At 44.3% G+C, this 16,121-nt stretch overlaps 1 protein-coding gene across 7 annotated transcripts in view; it reads left to right on the forward strand.

Moving 5' to 3' along the window:
- The window catches only part of ncam1a (neural cell adhesion molecule 1a), a 233,545-nt gene that overhangs the window by 154,219 nt on the left and 63,205 nt on the right, over positions 1 to 16,121 (forward strand). For 4 of the 7 annotated variants that reach the window (XM_082141122.1, XM_082141123.1, XM_082141127.1 and 1 more), the window contains exon 8: positions 6,498 to 6,640. In XM_082141122.1, the coding sequence (XP_081997248.1) occupies positions 6,498 to 6,640 (143 nt within the window). Of the gene's footprint in view, positions 1 to 6,497; positions 6,731 to 16,121 lie in introns of all 7 variants that reach the window. The other 3 variants (XM_082141121.1, XM_082141124.1, XM_082141126.1) reach the window with 1 other exon arrangement.

Here is a 16,121-nt window from a genome sequence, read left to right on the forward strand (position 1 = left end):
CTGCTCTTCAGGAGATGGTGAACGCGTCGCTCCTTCTCCCGGCGGAGGGCCGGGCGGAGAATCTTTTGTTTCCTTTTCTTTTTGTTCCGCCCCTGGCCGCCGGCTTCTACAGCCCATTCTTCAATGTACCCAAGAAAGGCGGTGGTTTACGACCAATCTTGGACCTGCGTGTCCTGAACCGGTCCCTTTACAGGCTGCTGTTCAAGATGCTTATGCAAAACCCATTTTAAAGGGCATCCGTCACCAAGATTTGTTTGCAGCGATCGACCTGAAGGACGTGTACTTTCATGTCTCGATTCTCCCTCGACACATACCGTTTCTTCGCTTTGCGTTCGAGAGATGGGCATATCAGTATAAAGTCTTACCCTTCGGGCTGGCCCTGTCGCCCTGTGTCTTCATGAAAGTTGGGGAGGTGGCCATTGCTCCCATGTGCGTGCGTGGTGTTCGCATTCTCAACTACCTCGACGACTGGTTCATCCTGGCCCAGTCGAGAGAGCAGTTGTGCAAACACAGCGACATAGTGCTCAGTCACCTCAGCTACCTAGGGCTTTGGGTCAGCTGGGAAAAGAGCAAACTCACCCCAGGGCAGAGCATCTCTTTTCTCGGTATGGAGTTGCACTCGATCAACATGACAGCGTGCCTCACAGAGGCCCGTGTCCATTCAGTGTTGAACTGCGTGAGCTCGCTCAGACGCAGCACAGCAGCACCACTGAAACTTTTTCAGAGGCTCCTGGGGCATATGGCATCTGCAGCCGTGGTAACGCTGCTCAGATTGCTTCATATGAGACCGCTCCAACATTGGCTCCACGATCGAGTCCCGAGATGTGTGTGGCAGAGCGGCTCGTGCCGGGTCCAAATTACCCCGCACTGGTGCCAAACTCTCAGCTTGTGGTCGGACCCTTTATTCCTGCGGGCAGGTGTTAGAACAAATGTCCAGGCATTCTGTGGTCACCACGGATGCCTCTGCCACTCAACTGCATTGGCACATCAACTGCCTTGAGTTGTTAGCAGTACATCTTGCGCTGGGCCGCTTCAAAACACTGCTACTAGGCAAGCATGTACTGGTCCATACGGACAGCACTGCGACCGTTGCGTACCTCAACCGTTAGGGTGGTCTTCGCTCCCGCCGCATGTCACAACTCGCCCGCCATCTCTTCCTTTGGAGTCAGAAGCATCTGAGGTTGCTTCGTGCCATTTATATTCCCGGCCTGCTCAACCGTGCAGCCGACGAACACATGCGGTAGCAGGTGCTACCGGGAGAATGGCGACTCCATCCCCAGGTGGTCCAGCTGATATGGAGATGCTTCAGGACCACACAGGTAGATCTGTTTGCCGCCCCCCGGAAACTCCATGTCTGGATGTCTGGTCCCTGGATGGAGGTTCTAGGTGACCTACCCCAGGCGGTAGTCAACACCATCACTTCCGCTAGAGCCCCCTCTACGAGCCGCCTCTATGCGTTGAAGTGGAAGCTGTTAATTGAGTGGTGTTCTTCTCACCAGGAGAACCCCCAAACTTGCTCAATCGAAGCTGTGCTTTCCTTTCTGCAAGAGGGGTTGGAGCGAAGGCTGTCTCCCTCCACCCTTAAAGTGTATGTTGCCGCTATCGCCGCACATCACGATGCAGTTGAGGGTAAGTCGCTGGGAAAGCACGACCTGATCGGAAGGTTCCTGAGGAGGGCGAGGAGACTAAATCCGCCTCGCCCACTCTCTATACCCTCTTGGGATTTGTCTCTGGTCCTTTCGGCTCTTCAGAGACCACCCTTTGAGCCTTTGCTATTAGCCGAGTTAAAAATTATGTCCTGTTAGACAGTACTCCTGGTTGCATTGGCCTCCATCAAGAGGGTAGGGGACCTGCATGCATTTTCGGTCAACGAATCATGCCTGGAATTCGGCCCGGCTAACTCACACGTGATCCTGAGACCCCAGCCCTTATATTTGCCCAAGGTTCCTACCACTCCCTTCCGGGACCAGGTGGTGAACCTGCAAGCGCTGCCTTCGAAGGAGACAGACCCAGCCCTGGCTTTTCTCTGTCCCGTTCGCACTCTGCGCCTATACGTGGACAGAACGCAAAGCCTCAGGACCTCAGACCAGCTCTTCATCTGTTACGGAGGCCAGCAGAAGGGAAAGGCTGTCTCCAAGCAGAGGATGGCCCACTGGATAGTGGATGCCATGGCCTTGGCTTACAAAGCCCAAGGCGTGCCTTGCCCACCCAGGTTGAGAGCCCACTCCACTAGGAGTGTCGCTTCTTCCTGGGCGCTGGCACGCGGCGCTTCGCTGACCGATATCTGTAAAGCTGCTGGCTGGGTGACACCTAACACGTTCGCTAGGTTTTATAACCTACGTGTTGAGCCGGTTTCTTCCTGTGTGCTCGCTTCAACCAGCCGGGAAAACTGAAGTTCCCGCTCTAGTGTCGGTTTGCTGCGCCACTCCCTTACACATGGAGCAGATACGTGCGCTTTTTGCTCTAGTCGAGTTCCCCACTTAGGCGAACCCTGTAGAGTTCCTCCGTACCCCTTCGGCAGTCAGACGTTGCAGAGTGTCCGACGCCAGGCCTAGTGCTCATATGCTTGTGTAACTTGTGCTAGGCTGGGTTCGATATGTTGTGATCTCTGCGATGATCCCATATGTGTATTCTTCCACGACCAGCTCCCTGCGGTGAGCCTGGTTTTCAACTTGTGGGCCATGACGATATTGCAGGGGGGCACCATTTACTATTAATAAAAATAATAATTTTGTTAATATATGCAAAAAAATCTAATTAAATATAAAATGAAATAATAAAATAGCTAAAAATAATGATTAAACTGTTAAGCTCGCTGATTGGTTGCGTTAAGAATAAACCACCAATTTATCTTCCATATTTTTGCTGCATACAGTTACTGTAGGGCAGGCTACTACAGACTTAAACATGGACAAAATGGTTATCAACAGGGTCGCTAAAAAGGACAAATGCAGATGTTTCTTCATCTACAAATAAGGATACATTTTCAGCAATGCCTGACAAGAAAATAAGCTAAATGAAGAAAATACATTAGTGACCTAGCGGTAGTCTTCACATGTGTGGGAGTGGAGAACAAGCAGCTCCTGCTCTGTGTTGCTGAAATGAAGCTTTACATTAATTAGCTTATTTTAGCTTTACTTTACATTTTTTAGCCTTACACATTATTTTACCGGAATGAAGTTCACATCAAGCCTGATCTCTGTTTGCAACTTTCTTCTCTTCAGCCACAGTGCTTAGTAAATGCTAGACAACCACAAATATGATTATACGGTCTAATTGTTATGTGTCAGAGGCTCTTGAGGCTCAGTCAGGTCCAGTTCCATGTGGGTGCTAGAGGGTGCCAAGCACCCTCAAATGAAAGCAAGAGCACCCTCAGGTAAAGCTGTAATAATAGGATACTGGCAAAACAGATTTGGCAAAAGTTCCAGTGCGTATTTATGTTTGTGCTCTAGAGAGCGTCAAATGTTTCCATTTAAAACGTGCTTTTGCAGTGTTGAGCAATGCCAATCACAGACATATCTGTTGATTTCTTGAATGCAATGGCCAATCAGAGGTGTTTAAGTTAGTTAGAATCCGGTGAAAATGCAACAGCAATGGACAAAGATCTGCAAATATATGTGTATTAAGGCTAGAGCAAAAAAAAGTCCTCATAAAACCAACGTGACACAAATAGTCAGGTCCGTTAAAATTCTTGCAGCGGGCCATGGAAACGGTAACACTTTACAATAAGGTTCATTAGTTAACATTAGTTAATGTATTAATTAAAATGAACTAACAATGAGCAATACATTTGTTACTGTATTAGTTCATCTTTATTAATGTTAGTTAACAGAAATCCAGCTGTTCGTTGTTTGTTCATGTTAGTTAACGGCAGTGATGGGAATAACGGCGTTATAAATAAACGGCGTTACTAACGGCGTAATTTTTTTCAGTAACGAGTAATCAAACTAATTACTGCTTCCTCCATTACAACGCCGTTACCGTTACTGTCAATAAAAATGCGGCGTTACTATAATTGAGCTCACTGAAGCGGTTTTCATCCGAGTAGGCTCTCTCTCAGCCAAAGGAGCTGCAAAGTTTTTTCTCTGGTGTGTGAGTGTTTATGAGGCGCGGGACTCGACAAAAGCGAGGCGAATGCCGCGAGCGTGCTCGACAGTGCGCGAGAGAGACCGAGTGTGTCCGAGAACGCGCTCGACAGTGCGGACCGAGTGTGTCCGAGAACGCGCTCGACAGTGCGCGACAGAGACCGAGTGTGTCCGAGCATAAATACTTTATTTATAAATAAATTACACATATCAGCATTTGAATAATCTCTGTAGCATATTGGTATCATATGCAATGTTTTAATTAGTTTATATAACATAAACTCCAAAATAACCTGCAGGGAACGTTCAAACATATTTGTTTGACGGTTGTGAGCACGTGCGGAAAACACGACTAGAATTTGGCTAAAATAACCTCTGATGATGACGTTCTCTGTAGGTTATAAAAATAAACCCCCAAAAGATTATATTGTATTATTATCATTTATGTTGATACATTGTTCAGTATTATATTGAGAGCACTTTTTGTTAAACTTACAATTGTGAGGAAGAAAATACTTCAAGTAGGCTATACAGAATGTCTACCAGTTGTAAAGGTGTGTGAGTTTTATCATTTTAATTATATGCACTAGTGTATGTGTATGTATATTTTTATTAAGCTACTATTTATTTATTTTTGGTACATTTCTTAAGAAGCATAATTTATTTTTAGACTTATTTGTTGGCCAGTTGTGGCCTGTGCAATTAATTTTAAAAGTTCTAAACCATCTATTGTTTTATTGTTGCACTATAGTAATGATAATATTTTAATATTTAAGTTAATTGGTGTCTCTCACATTGTCCCACAGCAACATTAAAATAGTGTAGATTAGTGTACAATGTTTTATAATAATAAGATGTTCTATTTAGTGTCAATTTCATTCATTTAACATTTCATATTGGGGGTATCCAAGAAATTTCTTATATTTAAATTTTTTTTTTTTTTTTGTAACGCAATAGTTACTTTCCCTGGTAATTAGTTACTTTTGTAATGATGTAATTCAGTTACTAACGCAGTTACTTTTTGTGAGAAGTAACTAGTAACTATAACTAATTACTTTTTTTAAGTAACTTACCCAACACTGGTTAACGGTGCATTAACTAATGTTAACAAATACAACCTTTGATTTTAATAATGTATTACTAAATGTTGAAATTAATATTAACTAAGATTAGTAAATGCTGTAGAAGTATTGTTCATTCTTAGTTCACGTTAACTATTGTAGTTAACGAATGTTAACTAATGAACCTTATTGTAAAGTGTTACCACGGAAACTTATGTGTTTGGTTGTGTGGTCTGCGAGTTGGAAAAGTTAGGAACCACTGATTTATATAATGGAATACTATATATTTTCCAAAAACTCTAAATGAAAGTGGACAATAACCCAATCGCAACCAAAGAGGACAATCTTTTATGTTCAGGGACAATGTGACTATAAAGAGAACTGAATTATTTTTCACTCAGTTCACTTTCTGATCAACTGAACTGATTTGAGTTTGGTTCTCTTAGGGAGAACAAGTGTGAATGCTCTTAAAGAGTAACAATCGCAGTTGGAAAGAGGACTCATTTTGAGACGAAAAGCCTAGCTTCCTAGTTTATAGTTTAAGCACACTGTTGAACCTGAGAGCAGATTTCAAGCCTTCGTATTTTATCATTGAAATCATATTTGCATGAATACAAGTTCTGAAATGTTTATTTGTCTCAGTTCAAAATGCAATCACAATATATGTAGACGTTTTCTCCAGCCACCATGGGCACTGCTTCAGAGCGCTTAGATTAGAGCCAAAGCAAAAAAAGTAAATCAAAGTGCTACTCCACTGCATTCATTAAACAAAAGATCCTCTTTTGAATTATAAAATAAAGCAATGTGTTGATTAAATATTGAAAATGCCCAACCAGTGCTCATCTCATCAACTTAAAAGGTTAGTTCACCCAAAAATGAAAATTCTGTCAGTAATTACTTACCCTCATGTTGTTCCAACCCCGTAAGACTTTCGTTCATCTTCGTTATTTTTGCGCACAAAAAGTATTCTCGTAGCTTGGTAAACTTAAGGTTGAGCCACTGTAGTCACTTGGACTATTTTAACGATGTCTTTACTAACTTTCTGGGCTGGCAGATATCAATTACCTTGCAGCCTATAAAGCAGTGAGCCAGCTCTCAGATTTCATCAAAAATATCTTAATTTGTGTTCCGAAGATGAACGATAGTCTTACGGGGTTGGAACAACATGAGGGTGAGTAATTACTGACAGAATAAAAAATGTTGGGTGAACTAACCCTTTAAGAGCACAGTTGTGGTATTACAACCATTGTAAAGGCTCAGAAATTGCACAAGAGAAAAATCATTGTTTGTTCTCCTTTAGGAGAGTCTCTGTAGTCTGTTTTGAATTGTTGTTGTTGTGTGTGTTCAACAGTGCAACCCAAGATCACGTTCCTAGAAAACCAGACGGCCTCTGAATTGGAGGAGCAGATCACACTAACTTGCGAGGCCACAGGTGACCCCACTCCCAACATCATCTGGAGCTTCGGTCGTCGGGTCTTCACCGAGAATGAGCAGGTGCTGAGGTTGAGGGATCAGGGGTCAGTGGGCAAAAGGCTTGGTACTAAAGGTCTACGGCTCGAATATACCAGTTGGAACGATATAACGGTAGAAATTTGAATACATTTGACTATTATTTCTATCATGGTTTAGAGTGGTACAGGAATAACGTGAGATCCCGGAAGTCTAATTCACCACTGGCTCCTTTGAGATTTTCTTATGGGGTTTTATAATGGGGGTTTTCAAGTTATGAGTAAAATAAAGCCTGCGGTAAACAAAACTGGATGATACTTTGACGTTTTTAATCACTCCGCCCAAGTAGCAGTGCTTCGCCTTCTGAGAATTTAGTTCCCAGTATGTATAGGGTTTGAGGATGGCTGTGTCTCATTGACCTTGTTATTTGTACACGCTGTGACTATACAAATCACAACATGTAAATAGGAAAATGTTGGCGTTATTTTGTCACTAATTGGGAGCAGTATGCTAGCTGGAGCCGTTTACCTCCAGTCTTTGTGCTAAGCTAGGCTAGCGGTGGGTGCATCAGACAGAGTTACGCACGCTCGGAGATGAAAAGGATATATATGGACTTATCTAACTCTGGGGGATACGGTGATTAAGCTAAAGTCCCAAAAAGAAGGCGTGTTCCTTTAACATTAAAAACGTAAACAGTAGTAGGATTATTAGGATGCTGTTGCTTTAAAGTCCAACTGAAATCAAAATGGACCGTATTTACTTTGTTCGCGCATATTACTAGTCTTGTGGTGAACAATTAATCCGTGCAAGTTAAAACACACAAAAAAATTTTTTGGCTTCGTAATCTTTAATCAAAATCTGAAAATGCCCCTCCCCTCTGCATTGGAGGACCTTCCCTGATGAGGTAGGTTTGAGGACTTAGGTTGGGAAACGCTTAACCACTCCCCTCAAATCGTTAGTCTGTAATGAGCGAGAGATGGAGAGGAGGAGCGCTAGAGTAAAACCCTGCCCTCTGTTCAATATTCCTTTTCACTGGGAAATACGTCACAGCACTGGAGAAAAGTCGTTTGCAACTTCCGGTTCACGCGGACTTTAAGACCGAATGCACGCACGCCGGATAATGCATGTGTTTGTATTCACTTAAGACATAAAAACGACTATGTTTGCTATGTTTGATACTCGCCTGGACGGCATTGTATGACACAATTTTGAGTGAATTTGTCCATTTAAGTGCAGGAAGGCACGAGAGAGCTCAATTTTGCACGCTGTCTCACACGGCTTTCAGGCGTGCGGTTCGGATCGGATGTTTGCACACAGCGCGTCAGTAACGAATTCCCTTTCTCGTGTTCCAGCACTTATTTACATTGGAAAGGCTGAAACTTTCGTAATGGTGCATCTCTGACCCGTCAGCTGTACAGAGCGTTGTTCACGTGTTCACGTTCGTGTTGTTACAACATTGCATTGTTAGAATTCAAAAAGTTGTTACTGGCCAACTGGTGAGTGACACACGACACTGACACCGTTAATATACTCGGCAGTGCTGATTTTTACTCGCATTTGGCGCTTGGTGAGTGATAATTTTAGGCCCTGGTATTATGTAGTTATTAAAAACGTCTCAGGTTGGTATGTAACCCTGGTTCCCTGAGAGGGAACGAGACGCTGCGTCGAGACGCCGTGGGAACGCTCTGCGTGATTGCGTCGTGAAGCACGTGTATAATCAGTCCAATGGAAAGACGAGACGTCATAGGCGGGTGACGTCATCGACCAGGAAGCTATAAAGCACCCCTGCGACAGACCGTGGCAGCTTCTGTAAGCCGAAGCAAGTCGATCACAGGCATGCAGGGAGTATGGCAAGGCGACGCAGCGTCTCGTTCCCTCTCAGGGAACCAGGGTTACATACGTAACCTGAGACGTTCCCTTTCAAGGGAACTTCGAGCTGCGTCGAGACGCCGTGGGAACCCTATACCCACGATGCCATATGACAAATGCCTGTTCTGTATGAAGACCATGCGCATACTAGGAAACAAGCACCCTAGACCCTGGAGTGGAGCCTAGGTCCAAGTCATAAAATCTAACAAATGTATGCGGTGAGGACCTGCCTGCCGCATTACAGATGTCAGAGTGAAACTCCTGATAATAAAGCCTTAGAGGCAGCCATACTCCTGGTAGAATGGGCCGGGACAGCCAAAGGTGAAGGCTGTCCGGCCGCTTCATAAGCAAGTGAGATAGCCTCAACTACTCACTTGCTCATTATCTGTTTAGATGCAGGGTAACCTATCTTAGGTAACCTGAAGCAGACAAATAACTGCTCTTATATATATGCCACAGGTTGCAGCTCTGTGGACATAAGCATCCAAGAGCCCGGACAGGGCAAAACAGATTAAGTTCTTCCTGATCTGGCTTGTATTAAGGTGGAGGACAGAAGGCCTGCAGCACAAATGACCCACAAATTTAGTAGGAATACAACCCGGCAAGGGGTGAGGAAGACTATCACCATACCAGGTGCAAATCCAAGTACGTGCAGGCCCCAGCCTCAAGTACCACGGAGAAGATGAAATAAGGATCTCTCCTCAGAGATAACCCAGCAAAGAAACATTCATTGCAGAAATCAAGTACTGTACCATAGGGCAGATAGCAAGATTCAGAAGGCATTCTCCACACCAGGCAGAGAACAGTTTCCATTTCAATGCATATTCAGTCTTCTCGTGGAGGGAGCTCTAGACTGGAGTATGGTCTCCACGACCTCAGTCGAGAGACCTGAATCTATGAGCTGGGCCCCCTCAGAGGCCGAGCCCATAGTATCCATAACTCCGGAAGAGAGTAACTCCCAGGAGCAAAGATATCAGGAAATGCGTACAGGTGTAGCCTCAACCACACCTAATACGTTGCATCCAGTTCAAGCAGAGCTGGATGCATCAGGGAGAACCAAATGGGCAATGCGTTGTATAAACGATGCGAAAGGTAGACTTGAGTTTTGACCGAAGTTCTCCTAAAGGAGCTCCACCACCTTGGGGTGAAGTCCCCATTCCCCGGGCCTCAGCCCCTGCCTCAACAGGATATCTGCTCTGATATACGAGACCATCAGTGTGTTGTCCGGAAGGACAAGCACATGGTGACCTCTCAGGTCTGGCAGGAAGTATTTGAGAGCTCGAAATACCGCCATCATTTCTAGCCGATTTATGTGGCAAGAACGTTGATGGTCCTGCAAAGACCTTTCGCTGAGCGGCCACTCATGACCGCCCCCCATCCCGTGAGGGAAGCATCCGTCGAAAGCGTTACGCGTCGACAAGAAGCCCCCAGCACTGGGCCCTGGGCGAGGAACCAAGGTTTCTTCCACATGACCAAGGCATCGCCGCGTGACCTTGATCGTGCGAAATGGATTTCCCCTCGGAGAAAACCCCTTGATCCTGAGCCACTGCAAAGGTCTCATGTACAAAAGGCCAAAAGTGATTACGTTGGACGCAGCTGCCATGAGCCCCAACAGTCTCTGAAACTGTTTCACAGTGAGTGACTGGCCTAGTTTTATCCCCTTTACGGCTGTGAGAATCGCAGAAATACGTGCAGGAGACAGACGTGCTTGCATTATTGTCGAATCCCATAAAACACCCAGAAAAGTGGTCCTCTGAGCTGGGAGGAGCACACTCTTCTTGGCGTTGAGCCACAACCCCAACCTCTTTATGTGAGACAGAACGACATCTCGATGCCGAACCGCCAACTGCTCGGACTGAGCTAAAATCAACCAATCGTAGATAAAGTATAATACGCGAATGCCCTGGAGTCTCAAAGGAGCCAGAGTTGCATCCACGCATTTTGTAAAGATGCGGGGTGATAAACCTAGGCCGAAGGGAAGAACCCAATACTGGTATGCTTCGCCCCCGAAAGCAAACCTCAGGAACCTCCTGTGATATGAGGATGGATAGATAAGTAAGCGTCCTTCAAGTCTATTGTGACAAACCAGTCCTCGGACTGAATCTGTGACAATCATTTTAGCGTATAGCATACTTTGAACTTGAGATTCTGAAACCTGCTGTTTAATTGACGCAGGTCTAGAATAGGACGCAACCCCTCATCCTCTTTCGGAACAATGAAGTAACGGCTGTAAAACCCTGACTGTCTGCTGGGAGGAGAAACCCCTTCTATAGCTCCTTTTGCAGAAGTGTCAGTACTTCCTGCTCCATAACCAGAGCCTGCTCGGGGTCCACCACTGTGGGGAGGACCTCTAGAAATCTGTGCGGACGAGAACCGAACTGAATTCTGAAACCCTTTTCTAAAGTGTGCAGGACCCACTGAGAAATATATGGCAGTAGTTTCCACGCTGCCAGAAATTCTACTAGGAGAACCAGTCTCTCGAGACTGGCCTCTGGATTTGGTTGAACAGTCACTTTGGTGCCCTGAAGCGGCGAACCGGCAGGGAACAACCAAACTGACCGTTCTACGCCCCTCCTCGGAGGATCGTATGGGGACGCTGACACCTCGGTGCCCTGAACGGAGAACCGGCAGGGAACAACCGAACTGGCAGCGCTGCGACCCTCCTCAGAGAGTCGCACCCCAGAGGGTGCCGAGGAGAAACGATTTCTCAAAACCGTCCCTGCCCCGGGGAAACCTTCAGAAGCCTGATAGCCTCAGCGTCAGGACTTCTTGTCTAAGTTTTAATAGAGATAACGACAGTCCTCAGATCTTGCCTACCTCTAACTAGCTTTGTTCCGACGACCCTCCTCGGAGGATCGCTGGAAAAAAGCAGGCACCTCGGCGCCCTGAAACGGCGAACCGGCAGGGAAACCGAAATGACTGCTCTACGACCCTCCTCAGAGGATCGTTTGGGGACGCTGACACCTCGGTGTCCTGAAACGGCGAACCGGCAGAAAAACCGAACAGCCAGCGTTGCGACCCTCCTCAGAGAGTCGCACCCCAGAGGGCGCCGAGGAGAAACGATTTCTCAAAACCGTCCCTACCCCGGAGGGGACCACCCTCAGAAGCCTGCAGCCTCGGCGTCAGGGCTTCTTCCATTTTTAGCTATTTTAGAGATAAAACAGTCCTCAGATCTTGCATATCTCTAACTGGCTAGACTGTGACCGCCACCCAGGTCCCCATCGATTATGGATGAGCCCGAATGGCGAATCTTTGTTTTACCGCACTCTATGCTGCGAGGAGCTTAAGTATGCTGAGACTGCTCCCGCCCAGCAGTCTCAGGAACGTTAGATCGGTGAGGAAGAAACCTTTGGAACGCCACTGAAGAGTTTATTTCTTCGTCTTCGAGCGTCCAGAAGAAAAGACATATTTTATCTTAATTTTTCTTTACATCAGAAAAACTATATATATATATATATATATATATATAAATATAACACTCCGTGGCCACCAGCAGGAAACAACCGAACTGGCAGCGCTGCGACCCTCCTCAGAGAGTCGCCCAAGAGGACGCCGAGGAGAAACGATTTCTCGAAACTGTCCCTCCCCGGTATAGTTTATCTGTTGCGCGACGCAATTCTCAAATAGCGTCAGTGCTGTTACATCCTCACATTAATCCATGCTTATACATTTTACCCACCAGTGCTGCCTAATAATATTTATCTATTATTTATGGTGGCTGGTGGGTAACGTCGGGGTTATTATGACACCAACACGGGAGAGAGATAGCTCGCAAGCGTCTCTTTAACCCGAGGCACTGTCATACCATAATACTTAATACCCATAACATTACTATAGTAGAAGTTTAGGGATAAAATACATAAACAGAAACCGGTTTATTCCACGATCTCGACACCTCAGTGTGGAGATAGGGAAAAAACGGCACTCCCCGACGAGGGGGCTGAGATATAGAGTTTTCCTTATACTTTCACTCTCATATATATATGTTCGGCTGGCCAGTAATATTTAACTTAGCAACAGCATTATATAAAACCTCCTTTTATAAGCTCCTCTTTATAAAACCTCCTTTTATAAGCTCCTCTTTATTCAACAGAGTTATGAGCTGACTTGTTTATTTATTTATTGAAAACTCATAAACATCTGCCTTATTTTCTTTTATTTATTTATTTATTTTTAAACAAAAACACTAACGATACCAATTCCTCGGAACTGGAAATCGCAGCATGAGTGCCTCATCCCGGGGAGGAGAAACCGCAGAGCGTGCTTCTCCCCGAGATAAGGCACGTGGATCGAACAGGTGTTTGTTAGAACCATTTGCGATCCCCAAGATGCGCGTCGACGCCGTGCCTCGGCAGCAGCGGGACCCGCGCCTCGGGGCGCGCGCACCGAACCGTCCTCCTCGAAGAACGGCCGGCGGGAGCGGAGCGTCCTCACGGACAGCTTCTCGCAATGCTCACAGTCAGCCCCCTCGAGAACTGACTGTTGGCATGCTCCACTCCCAAACAAGCAACACAAAGCTGAAGTGTGTGTCCCCACCCGTGATATAACGTGGGGAGGGAACAACACAACACTTGCTTGTTCTCTTTTGCCATAATAAATATATATATTGCAACTTGACAGACAACAATAAATATGACAAGGACAGAATACACAGATCGCTTGCTGAAGGCACAGAAAGCTGCCACGGTCTGTCGCAGGGGTGCTTTATAGCTTCCTGGTCGATGACGTCACCCGCCTATGACGTCTCGTCTTTCCATTGGACTGATTATACACGTGCTTCACGACGCAATCACGCAGAGCGTTCCCACGGCGTCTCGACGCAGCTCGAAGTTCCCTTGAAAGGGAACATACATTTTCAAAAATTAACATTACTGCTTCAGAATTCACGTTTTTTCTATGGGTGTGTGTAATTTACGTTGTAGAACAAAACGTCTAAGTATATTATGTTTACCACAGGCTTTAATTTTACACATAAATAAAAAAAAACCCATTATAAAACCTCTCAGGAAAATGTTGAAGGAACCACCAGTAAATTGGACGTCTGGGTTATGACGTCATACATGCGTCACTCTATTGAGTGGGTGTTTCAGTCTTTTTACAATCAGAAAGTGCTTATTTAAAAAAAGAGAGTGGTGTCTCAAAAGAGACACTGTTGCTTACAGTGAGACTTTCTTTCCTGCACCTGTTCTGCTAGTTTCAAACAAGGATAGAGAACCGGTTGATATACCTCAGGAATTATTAAGTAACACCTGCAGCAATCGTGCATTTATATCTATTAATTAAATGTGGTTGCCAAAAACGTTTCTAGAAAGCCATGGAAGCTGTACTGAAATGCCTAATGAAAGGCTTGTTTTAGAATAAAAGCAAACGTTTATCATGTTCAGTTAAACAGAGAGAACTTTTTTTTTTTTTTTTGAAGACATTTATGAAGTTACAAAAGATGCCTTGGTGAACATAAGATGTTTCTTACAAAAAAATATATATGTACAAAATTCTTACCCCACACTTTTGATCAGTAGTATTAGTTGATTGTTTATTGATTCTATTATTCATGACTGTTCAGAATTTTTCCATAAAAATCTGTATATTGTGTGTATGTTCATACAAAAAGGCCAGTTAGTTAGTATTCTCTGAAGAGGCGTGTTGTCATTTCATCAAAGGATAAATTGTGTGTAGCATATTGCGATTGACCAAAATGTTAAAAAAAAATATCAGGTTATAATTTCTGATTTAATCACCCTGATTTTAAAAAAAATGCAGCGTTTGCTCTAGAGGTTTCAAAACAACACCATACACATTTTTAGGAGTTCTCCTGATTTCTGTAGGCCTATGTTAGTGAGTAAAATACTTTTTATGTCTCAGAAGCAGCAGGCTCACCAGCGCTCGGGCTCTCTGCCTTTTTCGCTCTGCTGGAGTCTGAACTTCTCTGATTTAGTCAAGCAGGCTATCTAATTAACAGCCTCAAAATACTCCATTTTAGTTCATATTTCATCATAGTACAGCGAGCAGGATTCATCGACAGCTGCTAAAAGCTCTTACTGCTTCTCAGCCTGATTGGGAGCCCCCAACCACTTCAAACTTTATTTCCTCTTCCTCTCTCTCAGAAAAAACCTATCCTACATATCCAGTCTTAGTTAAGGAAATGTGAGGTTGTTGTTAGTGGGTTTCGGCCCAGTAGGCAGGTGTGAAGTCCAGGCATGTTTACAAGTCTCTGAAGCCTCAAATCTTTTTTTGGTAATACTTTAACGGAGTGTCTTTTTACACTTAGTGCGAATAGCCCGCCTTGTTGGCAGAGGCTATTTACACTAACTCCGCACACTGACGTCTGGTTGGGCCACACAAAATTACGGAAGACGCTGCATTGTCAACAGTCGCAATAGCGTTCAGGAAAGATGCGTGGCAGAAAGTTTTGATGTAAATCGACCCGAGTTCGAATCCGCCTTTTGCTCGCTCTCACTCTACTCCCTTTTCCCATCACATATCAGATCGGAAAGGCATTTATTTTCAATAAAAATTAAGAAAATATTCACAAAGTGGATATATAGTGTCTAACGTGTGTTTAATAATAAAGTGTTTAGGGTTAGGTGTAGTTGTAGGGTGGGCTTTATTGTCAATTTAATAATTTTAATAAACATAATAATTTACACTCTATGTTTCTGCATACCGTGTAATGTACAACAACACTGAGGTGCAAATAGTATCTGCCACTATTTATAAGGATAAACAGCATCTAACTTTTTACACTTATTGCAATGAAAATACTGCTATTTTTACATAGTGTAAATAGAATCTATTGCTTCTTGCACTTAGTGTAAATATCATCTATAGCTAAGAAAATATGTATGAAATCTTTCACTTTGTGTAAATAGACGCTGCCATACTTTAATTATACTGTATGCATCAAATCCACAAGGCATCATGGGAATCAATCCTTACATACAATCCTTCAGGTATTATTAGAAAATGCTACTGGTCACCCTGTTTTTATGCCAGCAATTCTTGGGAAGCGACCAGTTTTCTCTCCTCCTGCTGGTGGGCTACGTTGTGTAGGTGGACTATGAAAAAGCACCTTATGTTTACGTGTACATCTGGTTCACTATGAAGATGATATTTGACAATAGCTCACCAGATTGCATCCTTCCTTGTGTTTGCATTGTATTATCTCGTGCTAGTCGAGCCAATATTCATAGCTGTCAAAGAAAAAAAGAATTCCAGCTGTACAATGAAGGCTTTCTTCGTTTATGATAATTTTTATTGTTGGTCCTCCACTCAGAATGCCAGATGGATATGCTTTTTTAAGAAATGATCACAGTCTTGGTTTGTCATGCTGCTCTGAATTGATATTTGACTCTTGTGTGACTTCCATACTTCTCATGAGCGTTTTGCACTTGTAGCAACTTGGTTACAAAAGTGGTTATATCCATTTGTGAATGTCCACTTAAAGGCCTAATCTTGTAAACAATGTTTGTGTCACGAACTGCTCTGAGGCACAAAGGTTGAGGATCCAAATGCAGTTTTATTGAAAGAGTAATCCACAATCGTAGTCGAAAACAGGCAAGAGGTCAGAGCACAGTAAATCAGTCCAATCAAACAATCAAATCCAGAGGGTGAGACAGGAACGGGAAAACCAGGACACAGGCAGATATCAAAAACCAGG

This window comes from Leuciscus leuciscus (assembly GCF_965113295.1).
Source record: "Leuciscus leuciscus genome assembly, chromosome: 16".
Lineage (NCBI taxonomy): Eukaryota > Metazoa > Chordata > Actinopteri > Cypriniformes > Leuciscidae > Leuciscus > Leuciscus leuciscus.